A 24,279-nucleotide genomic window follows, 5' to 3' on the forward strand; every position below is an offset into this window, starting at 1 on the left:
GCTTTAGTTTTCTTTTGCTGATGTGGAATACATAGTAATTTCACTATGTACGGGTTGAACCTTTTTTTTTTAACAGTAAGTGTTAAATTGAATGGTAATTCAAATGTTACCCATCATTTTATAATGGATGATTTACGAGCAAGTGGGCAAGTAGAACATGACCTGTACTTGCCCGACGGGCAAGTGCCTCTGAAGCCTCTGAAACCACAGCTAATCTCTCTTTCCGGTGTCGACCTGAAAACGTCAACGTTTTCAGTTGAGAAAGAGATGAAGCAGGGACCCCCCAAAATCGTTTTATAGATTCCATATAGTTTCAATGTTTGACAGCACAATCATCAGTGTGTTTTGGATTCATGTCAATGTGTATTTTCAGATGTTTAACCACTTGAACATCAATACTTAACTAGAAATACTGTTCCTTCGAAACAGTGTGGGCTCGATTCCAACCCAACAAATAGGATACTTTAAGGTACTGTAAGGTACAGTACCCTACAGTATTGTACTGTACCTTACTGTACTGTACTGTACTGTACTGTACTCTACTGTACTGTACCTTACTGTACTTTACTGTACCTTACTGTACTGTACTCTACCTTACTGTACTATACCATACTGTACTCTACTGTACCGTACTGTACCTTACTGTACTGTACTCTACTGTACCTTACTATACTGTACTTTACTGTACTCTACTGTACTTTACTGTACTCCACTGTACCTTACTGTACTTTATTCTACTTTACTGTACTTTATTGTACTTTACTGTACTCTACTGTACTTTACTGTACTCTACTGTACCTTACTGTATTGTTTTGTACTTTACTGTACTTTACTGTACTCTACTGTAACTTACTGTACTTTACTGTACTCTACTGTACTGTACCTTACTGTACTTTACTGTACTCTACTGTACCCTACTGTACTGTACCTTACTGTACTGTACTTTACTGTACTCTACTGTACCTTACTGTAGTGTACCTTACTGTACTATACTATACTGTACTCTACTGTACCGTACTGTACCTTACTGTACTGTACTCTACTGTACCTTACTATACTGTACTTTACTGTACTCTACTGTACTTTACTGTACTCCACTGTACCTTACTGTACTTTATTCTACTTTACTGTACTTTATTGTACTTTACTGTACTCTACTGTACTTTACTGTACTCTACTGTACCTTACTGTATTGTTTTGTACTTTACTGTACCTTACTGTACTTTACTGTACTCTACTGTAACTTACTGTACTTTACTGTACTCTACTGTACTGTACCTTACTGTACTTTACTGTACTCTACTGTACCCTACTGTACTGTACCTTACTGTACTGTACTTTACTGTACTCTACTGTACCTTACTGTAGTGTACCTTACTGTACTATACTATACTGTACTCTACTGTACCGTACTGTACTTTATTGTACTTTACTGTACTTTATTGTACTTTACTGTACCTTACTGTACTTTACTGTACTCTACTGAACCTAACTGTACTTTTACTGTACTCTACTGAACCTTACTGTACATATTCTATGTGTTCTAGAGGTGTATATTGAGTGCATATACTGTAGGTTAACAATCCCAGATCACATCTGTCCTCCACTATGTCTATAACCAAGGCGTTCTTCTATGTGGCCACTCCAGACTGAGGAGTGGAGCATGACTTTTATTGTGTTTGTGGATCTGATTTGAAAATGCATCGGTTGTGATATCTCCCTGAAAACCAACAACAACCACTAATACGGCTGATTGTCCCTGCGGGTTCTAGGATATATACTGTAAATCCCATTGCCCGGGATCCTAAAACCTTATTCTTTTTAAGAACAATTTCTAAAACACTACAAAACATGTCTCAAAGACAAATACAAGCAAACGTCTTCACAGTAACACAGTAACAGTTGTTTGTGTGTGTGTGTGTGTGTGTGTGTGTGTGTGTGTGTGTGTGTGTGTGTGTGCGTGCGTGCGTGCGTGCGTGCGTGCGTGCGTGCGTGCGTGCGTGCGTGTGCACATTGTAGATCAACTTCATAGCAGTATTAAGTGGTCCATCTATGTTTTTTATTAATAATAAAATGAGATGAAGCGCGCCAAAGTTTTGAGGAGATACTGACTAGTATATATAGAAATAAATAATGAAGATAACATACGTGTGCTCGCCTTCCAGGCGAGCCCACAATAAACTTGACCTTTCACTCTGTACTTAGTCTGCTCTTTTCCCCCTCTACACAAAACCTCTTTGCCGGAAATAGTCAATCTACAAGCTCACAACGCCTCGCAGCGCACTCTCTGAGCGGACTGGTTCTCTTGGTCTGGTGTTGTCATATGACGCTTAACTTGATATGGTATCGTGGCGTACCAGCCAATGAAATCAATGCAAGACGGAGGAGGGGGTGGGTCTAACTTTTGAAAATCAACAGAAACAGTGGAGGGGGGGGGGAGCTAAGCCAAAGCACTTAATTGCTCCCTTTGAACTTCAAAGGGGGTTGTGCACACCTCGTTAGCAAAGACAACGACCTGTTTGATGCCTGTCATAGAGGAGAGGGGGAGGGGGAGGGGGGAATGTTTTTTTGTGCACACACAAGTCAAACTCAACCCCACCCACCAGATCTCTCGTGATTGGGAATTTCAAATTTCAAATCCCCTCCCCTTTGAAATCTCTTGTCAATTGGACAGTGTCAGACTCAAGCTCAGCGCAGAGTCTGAAATCAGGCTACTCTGTCGCCACCTGGGTGACAGAGTAGCTCGGATGAGCTCAGAAACGCTGGCCGCCGTCAAATTTAATAACACCGCCACAGCATTCTCCCTGCACACGCCGATTAAAACCCATTTAGGCCCAGAATTATTGAGTGCTTTAACCAGTGAAAAATAGCAGATATACAAGCTCACAGCGCGCCACTCTGCGAGCGTGTAGATCTGCTATTTTTGAATGTATGTATTTTCAAAGCGTCTGTAACTCAAATATTGCTTCTGGGGGGTCCCTGGAACTAGATATTTTGAGATGGGGGTCCGTGGCCAAATAAATATCATTTTGGGGGTCCTTCAAATGTAAAGGTTTGAGAACCAATGACACAGTAGTCTCTCAAGAACAGACTAACTGAGCTCCAGTTAAGTGAAAAGGACCTTTTCTTTGACGATGGCTGGCCAGATTGCTGACATAGAAACATATGTTGTTTTAAAAAAAACCTTAGAAGGATCCAAAAGACACTTATAGAATCGGGTGAAAATTCTAATTTTCACGATTTTTCAAAAATAGCAGATCTACAAGCTCGCAGCGCGGCACTCGGTGCCGCTCTGTGAGCTTGTATATCTGCTATTTTTCAATAGTTAAAGCATAAAATAATGATACACAAAATGGTGGAGACTTACCGAGTTGGTTCCCAGCACCTGCAGGTCGGGCTCCCTGCTCTCCAGCAGCTTGGCCACCATGTGCAGGAAGCTCTCCACGAAGGGCTTGATGCTCTGGGAGTGACAGGCCATGAGCAGCTGGTCCAGAGCCTCCATGGCGATCACCACGTTCCTGCACAGAGTAGGGCATTCACCAGATATTACAATATTACAATATCAAAGGCACTATTCGACGTTGTTCACCGAAGTCGAATATTTCCTTTTTTTTCTCTCTCTCTCTTTAACTAGACCAGGTCAACCTGGTTGTGCCAGACCCCCTGTCTGTCATCATCATTTATGACATCATGCCTTTTGTAGGCATGTCATCATCATGTCATCATCATATATACCCTTTATATAGAAAACCAGGACAGACAGACAGACCGACATTTGCTTATGTAGGCCTACCCATTTCATGGGTCTGGCAAAAATTATATATAATTTATAAAGCTTGGCTAGATAGGAAGTCATAAGAATGAGTTGTCAATGGTTCTCAAACCTTTTTAGGCCGTGACCCCCACAATAAACACATTTGAACTGGGGACTCCCACCCTGACAAGCACTTGGAATTGTAGGTATTACATTTAATGTGACTCGGTTCCGCAGATAAATATTGTGAAAATAGCAGATCTACATGCTCACAACGCCTCGCAACGCGAGGCGTTGTGAGCATGTGAGCATGTTGTGAGCATGCTGTGAGCATGTTGTGAGCATGTAGATCTGCTATTTTCACAATGTCCGCCTCTTGCTTACTTAATATTTGACAGTTTGGCCAGTCCTGTCGAATATTCGACTATTCGAATACTTTGAGGTCGAATAATTCTAATACTAAAAATCATTATTCGTCAATGCCCTAGCACAGTCAAAAATATTCAAAGAAAAAATGTTCACCATTTATTTTCAAAAATAGCAGATCTACAAGATTGCAGCGCGGCACTCGGTGCTTGTATATCTGCTATTTTTAATAGTTAAAGCATAAAATAATGGCTAAATAATAATGTGTTCCCGGTGTAATCGTGTTAATTGGCTGCGCACACTGTCGCGCATGCATGCCCGCACGCCCGCCCGCCCGCACACACACACACACACACACACACACACACACACACACACACACACACACACACACACACACACACACACACACACACACACACACACACACACACACACACACACACACACACACACACACACACACACACACACACACACACTTTACTCTACTTGTGATCACATCAACATTTTAGGAAGCTGGTTGGCTTTATGAATGCTATATTTACATGTCTTTTGTTGGAAAAAATAGCTGATCTACAAGCACACAAGTGATTGCACGGGTGTATCGGTGTATTATTTTCAACCAAAAGTGCCCTTTTAAAATTTCAGCCCCTGCCTCTGTAACATTCTCTGCACGTCCCTGCTCACAAATATATTAACGCAAGTGTGTGTGTGTGTGTGTGTGTGTGTGTGTGTGTGTGTGTGTGTGTGTGTGTGTGTGTGTGTGTGTGTGTGTGTGTGTGTGTGTGTGTGTGTGAGACTGTGTGCACACCCAATTAAACCCATTTAGGCCTAGGATTAATGAATGCTTTAACTATTGAAAAATAGCAGATATACAAGCTCACAGCGAGGCACCAAGTGCCGTGCTGCGAGCTTGTAGATCTGCTATTTTTAAAAACTTGTGAAAATGTGTGAAAATCTTTGAATATTTGTCTTTTTTAAGCGAACGTTTGTAACTCATATTTTGCTTCTGGGTGGTCCCTGGAACTAAATATTTTGATATGGGGGTCCGTGGTCAAATACATATTTTTGGGGGTCCTTCACATGAAAAGGTTTGAGCACCACTGACATAGAAACATAGGTTTTTTTCAAAAAAGAAACCTTAGAAGGATTTAAAAGACTCTTATGGAATCGGGTCAAAATCAGGTAAAAATTCCAACGTTCACAATTTTTCAAAAATAGCAGATCTACAAGCTCACAGCGTGGGTTTTCAATAGTTAAAGCATAAAATAGTAATACACAGTACCCGTTCTGAATGGGTTAAATGCCTTTTGGGCGTGGGTAATGTGTGTATTGATTCAGCGCTGCCACTCTGTCTTTTGCGAGCGTGTCCGACGCGTCGAAGGCAGCTCCTATTCTCATCTCTCCATCCAATGTAATTACTGTGCTTTCCAGGAGACTCTCTGAGTGCTTCTGATGAGCTCCGAAACGCTGGCCGCCGTCAAATTTAATAACACCGCCACCGCATTCTCCCTGCACACGCCGATTAAAACCCATTTAGGCCCAGTATTATTGAGTGCTTTAACCAGTGAAAAATAGCAGATATACAAGCTCACCTGCGAGCGTGTAGATCTGCTATTTTTGAATGTATGTATTTTCAAAGCGTCTGTAACTCAAATTTTGCTTCTGGGGGGTCCCTGGAACTAGATATTTTGAGATGGGGGTCCGTGGCCAAATAAATATCATTTTGGGGGTCCTTCAAATGTAACCAATGACACAGTAGTCTCTCAAGAACAGACTAACTGAGCTCCAGTTAAGTGAAAAGGACCTTTTCTTTGACGATGGCGAGCCAGATTGCTGACATAGAAACATTTGTTGTTTTAAAAAAAACCTTAGAAGGATCCAAAAGACACTTATAGAATCGGGTGAAAATTCTAATTTTCACGATTTTTCAAAAATAGCAGATCTACAAGCTCGCAGCGCGGCACTCGGTGCCGCGCTGTGAGCTTGTATATCTGCTATTTTTCAATAGTTAAAGCATAAAATAATGATACACAAAATGTGTACCCGTTCTGAATGGCTTAAAAAACCTGGCCACCGTGGAATGCTTATACACACGCTTATGTCACCTTGCTTTTACAACGCCTCTAATTCAGTGCAGAGGTGGGCAGTAACCAGTGCTGTAAAGTGACTGAGTAACATTGCATTTTTACTATGCTTGGGCATTTCCAGTTTTCAATTATTTTACTAGTGCTCCACTACATCTCATAGGCAAATGTTGTACTTTTGCCCCACTGCAATTTGACAACTTTAGTTACTAGTTACTTTGGAGATTTGGATTATGACGACGCGTTGTGAGCTTGTAGACTGTCACTCGATTTTGTACTTTAAGTATGTATTGATGCCAATACTTTTGTAAATGTTGAATTACAGACTTTCTTTCCAGTATTTCTCTATTGCACTATTGATACTTGTATGTAAGTAGAAAAAACTAATCCACCACTGTTCACTGGTGTATTTGGCCACAGACCCCCATAAGAAAACATGTTTTGACAGGGTTACCCACGCCCAAAAGGCATTTAAACTCAAAGGGCTCTCACAGCACATCTCCATAATATGGAGATGTGCTGTGAGAGCCTGTATATTACTGTATATTATACAGTACATGGATCTCCACATATGGGTACCAATGTGTCTGTGCGTGCGTGTGTGCATGCATGCATGCATGCGCCCTGGTCTCACCCGTAGCGGTGTCGCACCACGTCGCGGCTCAGCCTCTCGGCCAGGTAGGCTCCGATGCGGTCCAGCTTCTCTGGAGCAGAGACCGCGTAGAAGGTCAGCTTCTCCATGTCTGACTTACTGAGGCCATCCTGAAGATGAAGAGATATAAGACCTTTATTAATATTACCACTACTACAATTCATACTACAATACTTCTCCATGTCTGACTTAATGAGACCATCCTGAAGATAAAGAGAGAAGACCTTTATTAACTCATTTAGTGCCTTTCCCGAGATGTCTCGCGAAATTCCCTTTGATGTCCGCAGTGCCGATCGCGAGATGTCTCGCGAAAAGTAATATATTACTGTAACGGCGGTTATCCTACCGGGTACATGCGCGGAAGGTCCCGAGACGATCTCCCTCGCTGATTTATCATCATCACGGATCCACGAGCACAAAATAGTAATCCCATAACATTGAGGCAGACGGGGAATCTCATCTTTAATGTCACTTTCAAAGCGAGGATGGCAGTAGATGCTCGCTTATATAACACATGTTGAAAAGCTCCGTTCCGCCATTACACAACACCATGTGGACGATGACCGCTTCCTGTGAATAACGCGATGACGTCAAACCGGAAGTGTTTAAGCTATGGACTTCTGGCCTTCAAAATAAGAGACTGGCTGTTTATGGAGCCAGCGAGAGGCACACTGGACATTTTAATCCGTTAATTTCTGGGGCACAAAATGAGTTAACACAGTTACTGCTACTGTTTTCGAATCCAACCGTTGACTGCAAAACCAGAATTAAAGGAGTCTTCAGTGATAGAGTCTTCAGTTCATTCAAATAAAAATAAAATGAGTTCATTTTCTAACAGTGTATCTTAGTAGAGAGTGCGGTGACCATATAAGGACATGGACAGGATATGAAGTGTTAATGCTCACCCAGCGTGAAAACAGCACCTGTTTGCACCTGTTTACCTGGTAACCATGGTAACCATGGTAACCATGGTAAGACGTCTCCAGACGTCTTAAAAAAAGGTGGCACCCATTGTGTTAACATTACTCTAATACACCCCCAGGTGTGGTTATAATGTGTGGCCCCGGCTACACGGAGCTGGATTGTTGCTGGATTGTTGATATCTAGACACTTTTTTGTGCTGTTGGGGCATGTAGCCACACGAAGCTGGATAGTTTGGCAGTGAATCTGGATAGTTTTCAATCCGGATAAATAAGTGGAGACACTGAAAACTATCCGCTTCACTGGATCCGTGTAGTCAAGATAGGCGGATATTTCTGAAGACAATGACATCACCGTAATCTTCGCGCATGCCCATTGATTCTTTTGGCATGTAACACGAATCCCAGTCAACACTCTCTTGTGCTCTCATGGCCTTGTATTGTACGCCGATATTAAGCAGCAACTCAACCTCATCGTCGGTCCATATAAAAATTTTATCACTTTTTTCACTTTTATCTTTTTTCTTCTTGCTCTCCATGACTTCACTCACGTGTTTTCAGTAGCTGTTTGTTTTTGTTTTTGATTCACTGCCGGTGTTCCGGCTTAGTACTGCGCATGCTGACATGCTGAGCCTATTCTTCTATGGTAGAGCACTCTGGGTATTACTTATCCCTTACCACCACGGCACCACCTACTGGCCTGGCATGCTTGTTGGAGCCTATAATTATAGACCTCCCTCCATGCCTCCCTCTAGTGGAGGTCTGGGGACTCATATTTTAGACCTAGATATCCAGCTCCGTGTGGACCTAGATAGTTTTCTATCTGGATATCAACAATCTATCTGGATATCAACAATCCAGCTCCGTGTAGCCGGGGCCTTACCTTCCCTGTGTTTGTTTGGTTTCTTCGTGAAAGCTGAAAGCCAAAGTAAAATAAAAAAATAAATAAAAAAGGTCCAATTGAAAAACATTGATTTAATGACTTCATAAACTCAGCCCCTCCCCTTTTATCAGGGGGGGGGGGGGGGGGGGGGGGGCGTCATGGCACCACATCTTTAATACAACACCTGTAATACTACAATAGCACATCATAGTAGTAGTAGTATTTGTTCATTGGGGTAGTATTTGTTCATTGGGGTAAATAGTCATCATAGCTTAGTTTTTTATTAGGGCTGTCACGATTATGACATTTTACAGGACGATTCATTGTCATTCAAATCATTGCGATTAATGATTTAATTGTGTTTCTGTCGTTGACAATTACATTCCTGTTTGGCTTGTAGGCTTTGAAGTTGCACATGGTAGATATGACACATTAACCTAAATATACAAAGAAATTACTTACATATTTGACAACTTTATAATGAGAAAGAACATTGATAGTGGAAATAGACGATCTACAAGCTCACAACGTGTCGCATCGCGATGCGTTGTGAGCTTGTTAGTCATGGAGCCACAGGCCCAAAAGCTCAAAGAAAAGGGTTTATCCTGTGACGTTGTGACATACTTTTTATTTTTGTTTTTACTATTCATTTGGTCATTAAGGTACACAGAATGAGAGGCCTGCTCTGCCGGAAACATTGCGAAAGAAAGTTATGACCAACAAATGCTTGCAATGGATTCAGAATCATGAAGAACGTGAATGACAACACAGGTCCTCTCAAATGTTGGGCCTGTGGCTCCCCGGCTAAAATAATTGTGATTATGTCAAATAATTGCGATTAAACGATTATGTAATAATATTGTGACAGCCCTAGTTTCTTTTTTTATTTCATTTGTATTTTATTTAATTTTTATGTTGTATCGTTCGTGAAAAAAAGGTTAGTCTGGTAGGCACATTCTGAGTAGTTGAGTATTTCTGTCTGCTTTATAATACATCTCAGAGGGAAAAGAATACATTGCGCTTTTTTTTTACTCCATTGCAATCATTTGAAAACTTTGGCCACTACCAGTAACTTTACATGTTAGATGAGTACAACCTTACACGAACCAACTAAGACCTAGGAAAGAGGAGAGGTGTTGAATCTATTTCCAGACAGGAGTAAGCCTCTCTCCTTCACACACTGGGTTGTATCACCTAGACCTCTCAGTGAGCGCTAAATCATTTGACAAGGTCTCGATCTCTGCAGCATTTAACCAATTGAGACCGGGAGTGCATTATTAATTGAACTATTATTTTATGCTTTAACTATTAAAAAAATAGCAGATATACAAGCTCACAGCGCGGCACCGAGTGCCGCGCTGCGAGCTTGTAGATCTGCTATTTTTTGAAAAATCTTGAAAATGTGTGAAATTCTATTTTCGACCCGATTCTATCGGCACAAATACTTAGTTTCCATACAATAAATGATTTGCATTGCAAAATGATTCGATACCGATTACCGCACTTTAAAACGATACCGATACGATGCAAAGCCAAAAACGGTACGATATTTGGCTTTTACAAACGATATAGTAGATCATTGCAAATTAAAATCGATTTTTCGATTCAGTTTACTACATCGTTACTGCACCCTATCAAGGACCCTTAGAATTATTTGTATTTGGCCGCCGACCCTGGTCTCAAGATATCATGTATCAGGGACCCCCCAGAAGCAAATATTTGAGTTACAAATGTTCGCTTTAAAAATACATATCTCTGCTGTCGAAACCTCCTAACTCCAAAATGTTCATTTTCGGGAAAATGAGCTCAGGTTTAGACCGAAGGGCTTTTTACTACTTTTCATTGGTTCAATATTATTTTAACCAACACTCAGATGTAAAGGTTATTCAATGGCCCTGATTTATGCCAAAAAAAATCAAAAACCTCAAAAATGGAGTTAAGAGGTTTTGGCCAGACACGGACGATATATTTAAAGATTTGCACAAACCTTCACGACTTTTGAAAAACAGCAGATCTACAAGCTCCGACGAGCTTGTAGATCTGCTGTTTTTTTTTTTGTTTTTTTTTTGTTAATAGTTAAAGCATAACATAATGGTTAAAGTAATGCGTTTCCGGTCTCAATTGGTTAAATTTCCCACAAGCATGTTTACTCACACTCTCACAAGTACGCAGACACCATGAAGCATATTTTAATTAACACGGTGACAGGGGCTCACACAGGCAATAAACGCGCTGCCGCTGTCACTTTTAATAATTAGAAAGCGAGGAACCTTTGTGTCGTGTCAACGGCATTAGTTTTATATAGCTTTCATGTGCTGATGGTGATTACCATTTTAATGGCGTGGCGAGGCCCTGCGATAGCCTGATTGGAATATGTTATGTTGTTAATTCAAAGGTGTATAACGTGATTAAAAAAGTGTTATGGTGTTGATCCAAAAGGTGGTCTAATGAAGTAACCTCCAAGCAGGTACACTGACTTGCAGTCCAAACCAGCAACAGCGTTCCATTTGATTGCTAGATTGTGTCAGCGTCAGTGAAAACAAATGAGTTAAGAAATGAAGTGCTTTGAAGGTTACAGTTGTATAACCAGTCTGGATGCGTAAACTTTTGTGGAGATCTTGTCCAGCCTTCTCACTCCTAATAGTTACTTTTCGAGTGACAACAAATCAATGATGATTTACTAAATCATCATTGATTCAGTACATTTTGGCTCACATTTGGGCGCCGGCTACACGGAGCTGGATATTTCTGAAGCTAGACATTTTTTGTGCTGTTGGGGCTTGCAGCCACACAAAGCTGGATATTTCGGCTGCAAAGCTGGATACTTTTGAAACCGGATAAATAAGTGGAGAGATTGAAAAATATCCGATCCACTGGATCCGTGTAGACAGGGAACCCGGATCTATCTCTGAAAACTTTACTGTGTGTGTGCTTGTTAGACCTCGATATCTTTGTCGTGTGGACCTAGATATTTTTCTATGTGGATATCTGAAAAACCGGGATATGTGAAATATCCAGCTCCGTGTAGCCTATGCCTTGGAGACCGCCACGAATATTGGAGATTTATTTATTTTTCTTCTTTTTCTCGGTGGCATCCCCGATCTCCACATCGTGCGGACGGTCACTCACCTTGGGGTCCTCAGGGAAGATGTTGTCCACCAGACGCTTGTACCTCGGCCTGAGGGGTCCGCAGCAGCCACACACACCTGGGCAAAAAAACACATACAATAAACATTAACCCATTTAGAACGGGTACACATTATTGTGTATCATTATTGAATGCTTTAACTATTGAAAAAAAGTAGATATACAAGTTCACAGCGAGCTTGTAGATCTGCCATTTTTGAAAAATCGTGAAAATTTGAATGTTGAAGTGTCTTTTGAATCCTTCTAAGGTTTTTTTTAAAAACCTATGTTTCTATGTCAGCAATCTGGCCAGCCATCGTCAAAGAAAAGGTCCTTTTCACTCAACTGGAGCTCAGTTAGTCTGTTCTTGAGAGACCACTATGTCAGTGGTTCTCAAACCTTTTCATGTGAAGGACCCCCAAAATGATATGTATTTGGCTACGGACCCACATCTCAAAATATTTAGTTCCAGGGACCCCCCAGAAGCAAACTTTGGGTTACAAACGTTTGCTTTGAAATTACATATATTCAAAGATTTGCACACATTTTCATGATTTTTTTTCTCCAAAAATAGCAGATCTACAAGCTCGCAGCTTGTAGATCTGCTATTTTTCAATAGCTAAAGCATTCAATATTTCTAGGCCTAAATATTAATACACATAAACACACACACACAATAAACAGCTCAAATCTCCCTCTCCCCCCCTCTCCCTCTCTCTCTCTCTCTCCCTCTCTCTCTCGGGACCAAGATTTAGGGCTGTCACAATTATTACAAAATCGTCTAATCGCAATTATTTTACATAATCGCGGTAATCTTTTATAATTGTCATAATCGTTTCCATGTTGAACATTTTTCATATATGTTTTTAAAGTAAAACAAAATGTGGAAATAGCAGATCTACAAGCTCACGGCGCGCTATGAGCTTGTAGACCGGCTATATTTCCACTATCAATGTTCTTTTCTTAAGTATAAAGTTGTCAAATAGGCCTATGTGAGTAATTTCTTAGTATATTATTTAGGTTATGTGTCATAAATGCCATGTGCAACTTCAAAGCCTACAAGCCAAACAGAAATGTAAATGTCAACGACAAAAACACAATTAAACCGTCAATCGCAATTATTTGCGTGACAATTAATTGTCATGTAAAATGTCATAATCGTGACAGCCCTACCAAGATTGTTGTTTTTGACAGATACAGTATGTACTACTATATCGTCGTTGTCGGGTGGAAACCTTGTACGTCCAAAACCTTCATTGTTTTGGGTTATTTTAAAAAACGATTTAAAGTAGTGAAAATAGCCGATATACAAGCACACAACGCCTCGCGATTGTGTGCTTGTAGATCTGCTATTTCCACTACCTTTGTGCGACACTTTTGTATGATGAAATAGGGCCTTAGTCTACGAAAGAATACTTGGAGATACGAGGTTTCTTCCCGACATCGACGATATATGGTAATGTTTACACAGGTTTTTGTCTAAAACCCATAAATACTTCAATCAATCAATCAATCAATCAATCAATCAATCAATCAATCAATCAATCAATCATTCCACTGACAGAGGGAACAATGCAAGGCATCAACCTGACCACCAGGGGCAGTTCAGAAACATGACAACCTTGGGTCCTTGGTGACGGTGGCACCGTCATACTGTACATGACAATGCCAGGTCATTAACCTATCAGTCCATATTCATTAGTGTTAAACGCTGCTGCTCTGAGTCAGCACGAATACTCATGAGTCATCACACATGCGCGCGCACACACACACACACACACACACACACACACACACACACACACACACACACACACACACACACACACACACATACACACACACACACACACACACACACACACACGTCCAGATGTATAGGTCACTCCATGGCGTATGGTGTTTGGCGGTCAGCAGGCATGTGCGCACATAGACATCAAAGGGGGCTTGAGCCCCTGCCCTTTTATCAGTCTGTAAAAAAGTGCCCTCTCCAGACCGTGAATGCAGTTTTTACTATGGTGAAAGAAATGTAAATGCCCTCTTTCCATGCCATACCCTGAAGGCAGCATTCAAGAGAATTGCCTTGTCCAAACTCTCCTGAACTTGAATGCAGCATCTTATGTTGAAATAATTACCCTTAAAGGAGTAGTTCACCCCCAAAATGACTTTTTTTTTTCTATTGATTACTCATGCCATGGAGAGTAGAGTTCAATAATATTTTTTGGTTTTTGTCACATTCCTAAGACAAAAATGTGATTCAAGTAAATTTACCCCCATTGATTCCGGATGGTGACCCGTTTCGAAACGGGTCACCATCCGGAACGAATGGGGGTACATTTATTGTTATCACATTTTTGTCTTAGGAATGCGACAAAATACAAAAAATATTATTGAACTCTAGTCTCCATGGCGTGACTAATCAATAGAAAAATTGTCATTTTGGGGGTGAACTACTCCTTTAATGTATACAAAAATCCATGTTGCACACCACATCTCCAGTATTGACTTGATCACGCTTAGTTCAGTGTGGTATCAAGCACCGAAAGTAGCTGACCTTGTGAGCTTGGAGGTCTGCTATTTTCACTAAAGGCCTTTTAGAAATTTCAGCCCCTGCCTCTCAAACATTCTCTGTACGTCCCTGCCAGTGTGTTGTCTTATCTGTCATATAGGGTTGAAGAGGTTAAAAGGTACTGTGCTAAGTAACATATCGTCATTGTCGGAAGTAAACCTTGTATCTCCAAGTTTCAAATTTGTATGTTCTTTCGCAAAGCAAAGCCTGCTTCATCGAACAAGGCTGTCGCACAAAAATAGTGAAAACAGCAGATCTACAAGCACACAACACCTCGCAGTGCGAGGCGTTGTGTGCTTATAGATCGGCTGATTTCACTAGTTTAAGTCATTTTTAAAATGAAAAATGCAAAATGAACGGTTTTGGACTACAAGGTTTTCACCCGACAACGACAATATAACATCAGGTGCTGCATAACCTCCCAATGACCTGATGCCTAATAGATATTAATATGTTTAAGATTTGTCCTCTCCTTTCCAATGTCCCACACTGTGTCAGCCTGTGAGTTTGTACAGGCTGGCTGGCCTGCTGTTCACCACCAGCAGGTGGTGCTGTTTGACTGCTGCTCAGTCCAACAGGCATGAGTCACCACCAGAGCACTGAGTGGTGGAGACCGGAGAGAAGTGGAGTGCACGTGTGTCATGCACACATACACGCACACACACACACAGCGCCCACTGTGATGGATGAGAGCTCTGCACACACACACACACACACACACACACACACACACACACACACACACAGGGGAGTACAGGGTCAACTCTACAGGACTCCATTTCCCAGGTGCCCCGGGGTCCTTCCTCCAAACGGTCCCATGGGTGACAACAGTGTCACGCCTCTCCTGACAGCTCACACACATACATACGCACGCACGCACACACACACACACACACACACACACAAAAAGGCAATTATTCTGAAAAGCTCTCTCTCTCTCTCACACACACTAAAGACCAAAGAAGGCTCTCTCTCTCTCCTTGCCCTGAAAAACGCATTTCGCAACGAAAAACGCAGTGTGCAAAGACCTTAAGAGTTGAGGCATTACATTTTGTATAGCACGGTTCTGTTGTGAAAATAGCAGATCTACATGCTCACAACGCCTCGCCTTTCACAATTTCTGCCTCTAAAGATTGCCACTTTAGAAATGTGCAGAGACCCTGTAGCAACTCATAATGTAATAACGGCTCATAATGTAATAAGGGCTCAAAATGTAATAAGAAAAATGTAATAAAAACTCATAATGTAATAATCAGCTCATAATGTAATAAAAAAACGAGCGCATAACGTAATAATGGATTTTTCAATAATGTAATAATGTAATAATGTGTTACATTAAGAACCTCCACATAGGAGGCTCATAATGTAATACAACTTCATAATGTAATAATGTCTTTTTTATTACATTATGAGCTGATTATTACATTTTGAGTTTTTATTACATGTTTTTATTACATTATGAGCCCTTATTAGTTATTACATTATGAGTTGCTACACACCCTGCCAACTTTGTTGATGAAGAATGGAGCAATTATCTGCTAAACATGCAGCAAATGAATGTGAAATATGGGGATCATTTAGCTGTACAAAGAGCATCCACAATGTTCAACATACAGTTCGTGATTGTATCGACACTGGGTGTTGATGCAAATCGATAATATCCCCATGTGGTCATTATGACGACAGTCTGCCATTGCTAGTTCTGGGCCACTTTGCCGAAGGTCATGGGGACCATTATGTAAGCCTTGATGGACCAGTCACATACTTGATTCAAAGAGCGCACCACTTTGATCTGTCCAGACCTAGGGCCAGAGTGAGGTACCGGGTCAGGGCCAGAGTGAGGGCCTTACTGCGAGAGTGAGGGCCAGAGCAGGGCAGGATTTACCCTTCATGGTGCCCTGTGCTTGGACCTAGTTTGAAAGTTTTCAATCAATCAATCAATCAATCAATCAATCAATCAATCAATCAATCAATCAATCAATCAATCAATCAATCAATCAGGGATAGATAGCACCTTAACTCTGCAGCCGCACTGAGGCGCTCCAACACAATAGTGCACCAGTTCTTTTAGAGTTGTGCATACTAGTATCCACCTAACGTTTCTTCAAAACCCTTAAGTGTAACCAGTCATTACAGACAGCAACGTTAGGTTAGCTTAGCTTAGCTTAGCTCATGGGAATATCTTTTTTTTACAGTTGATCCTCCGGTGCCCCCCTGTGGTTGTTGATGCCCTGTGCAGTGCCGGTTCTAGGACTCAGGTGGCCCTATGCAAGATTATTTTAGGTGTCCCCCACCTAAAATAAACAGATTATTATTATTATATTATATTTGGCATGGCACCACCCCTCTCCACCCCACTCGACCCGACCCCACACACTTGTGCCAGGTATTCCACTACAAGGAACTGGGTAGAGTGGTGTGACAGTGGTACAAAACATGGTAGTATAAAGTTTGCCTGGCTCGGTGGCTCCAGCCAATAGACCTGCCCACTCTCTGAGTGGACTGCTTCTCTTGGTCTGGTTTTGTCATATGACGCATCTCTTTCTATCGGTGTCTTGGCGCACCGACCAATGAAATCAATGCAAGACGGAGGAGGGGTGTGTCTAACTTTTGAAAATCAATAGAAACAGTGGAGGGAGGGGTGCTCCCTTTGAACTTCAAAGGGGTTCTGAACTGCAGTCATTGATTGAGCCATACAAGTGTAAATAGCTCGTTAGTGCTTCTCTCTAATCAATGAAACATCAAAGACAACAACTTGATTCCTGTCATACAGGGGGAGGGGGAATGTTTTGTGTACACAAGTCAAACACAACCCCTCCCACCAGATCTCTTGTGATTGGGAATTTCAAAATTTAAATCCCCTCCCCTTTTTAATCAAATAGAATAGGGACAACTTCAGACTCAAGCTCCAGCGCAGAGTCTGAAATCAGGCTAGTATAAAGTATCCACTCTAGAGTAGGTCCGAGCTCGGCTAAGCGGGGCCAAAGCAATGACGTATAACGCTGCTGCGGCAGACGCTGCTGTGGTCAGTAGTAACATTACCAGGGGTCATCAGTGACTTATATTCATTAATACTGAAAAGGTCAAACATCTCATCCATTCTACTTCTTCTTCATGCAAACTTCCAGTGATGCAATCTATTCTACTTCTTCTTATTCCCAGTGATGCAAACTATTTGAAATCTGGCAATTCTCATTTGAGATACTATTAACTACAGAGTGCTTTGTTTTGAACGAACAGTACCTTCCTTCCTTGAGTTTTCTTCAAGTGTCGAAGTTGTTTAACGCAGAGATCTTCATACATTTTAAATTAGACGTATAAACGAGCAGCGACTAGTAAAAACTTCAGCTGTACTTTTAATGAAAGCACCAACAAGCAGTGGGAGAAAAAAACTAACAAGAATAAATATTTCAGGGACCACAATGGAAATAAGTCGCAAGACTATGTTGTGTTTGTATCCTTGACGCTTCTCAGATGAACATGATGTAACTTGAGTTTTTTCCTGTATGACGTCTAATAAATCAAGGATACATATTGTGATCTTCTGAATATGATGACAGCTTGGTGAGTTGATAAGAACACATTGTTACGTGTGTATCACGCTACGATGTCATCATTATGGCATGGGCTGTTCCCTTCTCCCCTCTCTATAGTTAAAAAACAACTCCAGAACAAAAACAAAGTGTCTGAGCACAGGTGAATTGAGAAAGTAATGCCTGTCTGTCCGATAGCAGCAGGGACATGGCCCCATCTTCTCCCTGTGATGTGGCCCCCTTAGTGGTTGTGGCCCTAAGCGACAGCTTATATTGCTTATGCCAGGAACCGGCCCTGGCCTGTGCTTCAGCACGTCAAGCCCTATTATAAATCCGGCCCTGGGCCAGAGCGAGGGACCGAGTCAAGGCCAGAGTGAGGTACCGAGTCAGGGCCAGAGTGAGGTACCGAGTCAAGGCCAGAGTGAGGGCTAGACTTAGGACCAGAGTGAAGGACAGATCAAAGTGGTGCGCTCTCCTCTGCTTCCTGGACTCTTTGAATCAAGCGTGTGACTGGTCCATCAAGGCTTACATAATGGTCCCCATGACCTGCGGCAAAGTGGCCCAGAACTAGCAATGGCAGACTGTCGTCATACTGACCACATGGGGATATTATCGATGTTGCATCAACACCCAGTGTCGATACAACCACGAACTGTATGTTGAACATTGTGGATGCTCTTTGTACAGCTAAATGATCTGCTGATTTGCTGCATGTTTAGCAGATAATTGCTCCATTGCTCCATCAACAAAGTTGGCAGGGTGTGTAGCAACTCATAATGTAATAATCAGCTCATAATGTAATAAAAAACAAGTGCATAATGTAATAATTAAAATGTAATAAAAGCTCATAATGTAAGAATCGGCTCATAATGTAATAAAAAAGACATTATTACATTATGAAGTTGTATTACATTATGAGCCTCCTATGTGGAGGTTCTTAATGTAACACATTATTACATTATTACATTATTGAAAAATCCATTATTACGTTATGCGCTTGTTTTTTTATTACATTATGAGCTGATTATTACATTATGAGTTTTTATTACATTTTAATTATTACATTATGAGCCCTTATTACATTATGAGACGTTATTACATTATGAGTTGCTACAGACCCTCTATACACTTAAACGTTATGTTGGTTTGTTTACTGTTGAGTGAGAAAACAATGTTGCACATTAAGTTAATCATCTGGGGACCCCCCAAAATAATTTGGGGAACCCCTGGGGGTCCTGACCCACAGGTTGAGAAACACTGGGACCATACATCAGCCCTACTGGAAAGAAAAGGAGCCTCTTCCTTACTTCCTCCACAGGTGTTACCAATGATACTGATGAAGGCTCTGTTCCGTTTAGTGAAGCACAGTGGTTCTCAAAAGGTTTAATTTCAAGGACACCCATAACTCTGAGAGTACAAATGGAACCAAATGTGGACCCATTTGTACACTCTCAGAGTTACACACACCAGTAAAGGTCCCTTTGGAACCCCCTCAAGGAACCACGAGGGTCCCTGGGCCACACTTTATGACATTTGAAGTGTGGAGCCTGTAACATGCTTAGTTTAAACTCCAGCCAATAGGAACACAGAGGGGGCGGAGCATTGGTGCGCCTCTGGTCGGTCCCTGGTGTAGCTATAGACCCTATTCACAGCCCGCCCACGCATGCGCACTCAGCGAATTTCTCAGCAACTTCCTGGTGCTGACGTCAGCTTTGGAGGGTAAAACAACATAGAAATAGCTGGACTTAATGCCAACAAATCATTATTTCGAATGGTAAAGTAAATTATACCGCTTTGTGCCTTTTACTATCTTATGTTCTTGATCATGCTAGCCGTATTTTATACATTACTAATCGGAAATTGCATTAAATTTGCGATTTCTGTGTTAACTCTATGAGATATTAGTAGTTTTTCCCCTTCTACCGTGACGTCAGCGCCAGGAAGTTGCGTAACGTGAATTCGGTCAATTGTGATGGCAGAGCCCTGACCAGTGTTCCGGATAGGAGCAATGGCGCACCTTGCAGGTTTGCATAGTACGTTTTGTGACCGCGGCCCGTTGTTTCATAGCCTGACATTATGAGCAGACAATAGAAACACGTGTGGGTCAGCTGACCTCATGAGCAGCCAATGGAAACACGTGTGGGTCGGTGTTGGGTCAATAGCACAGATGTAGAGTGTATAATAATGATCTGACTGCTTCAACCATCATTACGACACACTGTGAGCTGACGGACACATCATTGAATGCTAATTGCTCGTTAAGAACTAGCTCGTTAAGAAGAACTCGTTAAGTGTGAACAGATGAGCAGCAGGAGAGACTGTTTCAACCCGGGGAAAAAAAAATAACAAAAAAATAAAATAACGTATTATCTGAAGGTCACGGTTCAGCATGCTAGTTTAGATAAGACACGTGTGTGAGCACACACGCGCACGCACGGACACACACACACTTGAATTGCAAATGTTCACCTTATCAAAAGAGCATTAATGCACTCAAGCGGATAATGAATTGAAATCGATCGCAGTGACACAACACCAACAGCACCTAACAGACGCCCATGTAACACAAAACAATGGAACAAACACCATAACACAACCTGACAATGTCACACAACCTAAAAAACAAACAAACATTTTACATTTAGTTTGACTCCGTTCCATAGATAAATATTAAAATAGACCATCTACAGGCTCAGAACGCCTCCCGAAGTGAGACGGTTATTGAGAAATAGCAGATATACAAGCTATTGAAAAATAGCAGATATACAAGCTCACAGCGAGGCACCGAGTGCCGCGCTGTGAGCTTGTAGATCTGCTATGTTTGAAAAGTCATGAAAATGTGTGCAAGTCTTTGAATATTTCAAATCCTTCTAAGGTTTTTTGAAAAACCTATGTTTCTATGTCATTAGTACTCAAACCTTTTCATGTGAAGGACCCATCTCAAAACATTTAGTTCCAGGGACCCCCCAGAAGCAAAATTTGAGTTACAAATGTTTGCTTAAAAAAACACATATATTCAAAGATTTGCACACATTTTCACGACTTTTAAAAAAATAGCAGATCTACAAACTCGACCCATAGGTTGAGAACCGTTGTGTTACACAACCCCAACACTGAGTTTCCCCCTTGGGATAATAAAGTTATCTATCTATCTATCTATCTATCTATCTATCTATCTAACACTGTGTGTAGCTTCAGACTACATAAACACAACAAGGACTCCATTTCACATTCTGGAGACTCACTGTTGTCTCGGAGGAGGAAGGCTTTTTATTTATTCATGTGGGGCCAAATAAATGAATGGAAAAGTGAGTGTTTTTGTCCTCTGCTCTTTCACTTGACATTTGAGATGTGCTAGCTTGTTTTTCACATTGTGGAATATGTTCCCCCGATATGTATTTACTCTATTTGTTGTCTAGCACTCCACTGTGTGAAGCCATGTACAGGAACACCAAGGCCTTGGCCCCCATGGGCCCTCGTTTTAAAACAAGTAGTTTAAATTCAGGACGGGTACACAGCATTGTGTATCATTATTTTATGCTTTAACTATTGAAAAATAGTAGATATACAAGCTCACAGCGCGGCACCGAGTGCCGCGCTGCGAGCTTGTAGATCTGCTATTTTTGAAAAATCGTGAAAATTTGAATTTTTACCCGATTCTATAAGTGTCTTTTGAATCCTTCTAAGGTTTTTTTTTGAAAAACCAATGTTTCTATGTCAGCAATGTGGCCAGCCATCGTCAAAGAAAAGGTCATTTTCACTTAACTGGAGCTCAGTTAGTCTGTTCTTGAGAGACTACTATGTCAGTGGTTCTCAAACCCTTTCATGTGAAGGACCCCCAAACAGATATTTATTTGGCCACGGACCCCCATATCAAAATATTTAGTTCCAGGGACCACCCAGAAGCAAAATTTGAGTTACAAACGTTCGCTTTGAAAAGATTTGCACACATTTTCACGACTTTTTCAAAAATAGCAGATCTACAAGCTCGAGCTTGTAGATCTGCTATTTTTCATTGGTTAAAGCATTCAATAATTCTAGGCCTAAATGGGTAACGAAGTACTGTAGTGAAAGTAGCAGATCCACAAGCTCAGAACAATGCAACACAACTTCCCCTAGTCTGGATTGTGTGTGTGTGTGTGTGTGTGTGTGTGTGCGTGCGTGCATGTGCGTGTGCGTGTGTGCGCGCGTGTCTTCGGTGTAAAACGTTGGGCCCTAAAATGAGGAAATCCCGGGCCTGGGTGAAGCCCAACCCTCTTTTTGAAATATCACTTTCCAACGCAACATTCTTTTCTGAAAAAGCAAAGAAAACAGAGTGGATGTCACAACAATAAGTCCTAAATACATGTTGCCACTGTCATTACTTTAGCACTAACATGTCCTGTAACATTCAGTAAGTGCTACTTGTTGGTGTATTTCTTAGATTACTTCTATGCATTTGATGTATTGATGTTGATGTATTGATGTATTATTACCTTGCTTATTGTAAATCGCGAATTGTGAATTGTAAATGTAAATCTAATTAGTCAAAGCATTATCTGGCTCAGTGGTTCTCAATCTGTGGGTCGGGACCTACAGATTATTTTGAGGGGTCCCCAACTTAATGTGAAACATGGTTTTCTCACTCATCAGTAAACAAACCAACATAAAGTTTATGTGTATAGAGGGTACAGTATCTTCACATTTTTAAAGTGACAAGTTAAGGACATTTTAAAAGATCTAAAATGACAAATTAAACATTGGCGAAATTGTCAAATATTAGAGGCAGAAATTGTGAAAATAGCAGATCTACATGCTCACAACGCGAGGCGTTGTGAGCATGTAGATCAGCTATTTTCACAGTAGAACCGCGTTATACAAATTGTAACGCCTCAACTCTCAGTGCTCGTTAGGGTGTGTGTGTGTGTGTGTGTGGGGGGGGGGGGGTCCCCAGTTAAAATATGATTATTCGGGGGGTCGCGGTCTTAAAAGGTTGAGAACCACTGATCTAGCTCACTGCTTATAGCAGAAATGGACAGAAACATTGGTATTTTCAAAAGAATTGTCACATCTACAGGCTCACAACGAGGCTTAGTTGAGCTGATGTTTTGTTGACAAAGAGATCTAGATCTGCTGTACAACACTGTGCTATCAATGCTGCTGAGTCCAGTATGAAAAGTGCACAACTCAACAACGCGTACACGCATAGGCCTACAGTGGTGGAAAAAGTACTCAAATGATGTACTCAAATGAAGTAAAAGTATCAATACTGCAATGTGGAAAGTAGAAGTACAGAATTCAAAATGTACTTGAGTAAAAGTACAAAAGTATTGGCATCAAGAAGTACTTAAAGTAGCAACATTTGAAAATAGCAGATCTACAAGCTCACAACGCATCGCGACGGGACACGTTGTGAGCTTGTAGATCGGCTATTTTCAAATGGTCGACTATTTTCAAATAGCCAAGGTATAAAATAGGGCCAAAGTGGTTCATGTATGTTTTATAATATTATAATTTATAACTGCAAAGTAACTAGTAACTGAGGTTTTCAAATAAATGCAGTGGAGTAAAAGTACAATATTTGGATCCGAGATGTAGAGGAGTAGAAGTATAAGTATTGGAAATTGGACAGTACAGATACCTCAGAAGTGTACTTAAGTACAGTACTTGAGTAAATGCACTGTAGTAATGTTACTTTACACCAGTGCACGCATACACAATATAACGTGCACATCCTGTATGCAAAACACCACACACCCATACACAACCGCACACACCCACAAACAAAACAATACATCACACATGTCGACAAGAGATACTACACGCAACCCATGAACTATCATAGATCACTGTGTGCGTGTGTGTGTGCGTGCGTGTGTGTGCGTATGTGTGTGTGTGGTGCGTGCGTGTGTGTGCAGAGGTTACGCAGGGACAGCGCAGATAGAATTGAACCGTTTCCATTCTCATTATTCAACTTAATGAACTGATAAGGAAGAATGATTGTACACAGACAGCACAAAACAACAGATCACGGCACGGCAGTGCGCGCGTGTGTGTGCCTGTGCATGCACGTCGGGCAGAAACCTCTTATCTGGGGGGAAGGCAGTGGCTCAGGGGTAGAGCAGCCGGATGGGAACCGTGAGGTTCCCAGTTCGATCCCGGGCTCCCCCAGATTTAGTGTGGAAGAGTCCTTGAGCAAGACTCTGAACCTCTAGTTGCTCCTGATGAGCAGGTTGGTGCCTTGCATGGTTTCCTCCGCCACTGGTGTATGAATGTGTGTGTGAATGGGTGAATGTAACTGCACAATCTATGTAAAGCTCTTTGGATAAAAAGCACTATATAAATGCACCATTTACATGTCTGTGTTTTCTTTTGTAAATTAACACTTTTGGGTATTTAATTTTTTT

General features: G+C 41.3%; 1 protein-coding gene across 2 annotated transcripts in view; it reads right to left on the bottom strand.

Moving 5' to 3' along the window:
- Positions 1 to 24,279, bottom strand: part of efr3a (EFR3 homolog A) — a 180,662-nt gene that overhangs the window by 100,843 nt on the left and 55,540 nt on the right. For both annotated transcript variants that reach the window (XM_080726909.1, XM_080726908.1), the window contains 3 exons: positions 11,795 to 11,871; positions 6,845 to 6,972; positions 3,368 to 3,518 (listed from right to left, as the gene is read on the bottom strand). In XM_080726909.1, coding sequence (XP_080583035.1) covers positions 3,368 to 3,518; positions 6,845 to 6,972; positions 11,795 to 11,871 — 356 coding nt within the window. The remainder of the gene's footprint in view (positions 1 to 3,367; positions 3,519 to 6,844; positions 6,973 to 11,794; positions 11,872 to 24,279) is intronic.

The sequence above is a fragment of the Nannobrachium achirus genome (assembly GCF_963921795.1).
Source record: "Nannobrachium achirus genome assembly, chromosome: 5".
Lineage (NCBI taxonomy): Eukaryota > Metazoa > Chordata > Actinopteri > Myctophiformes > Myctophidae > Nannobrachium > Nannobrachium achirus.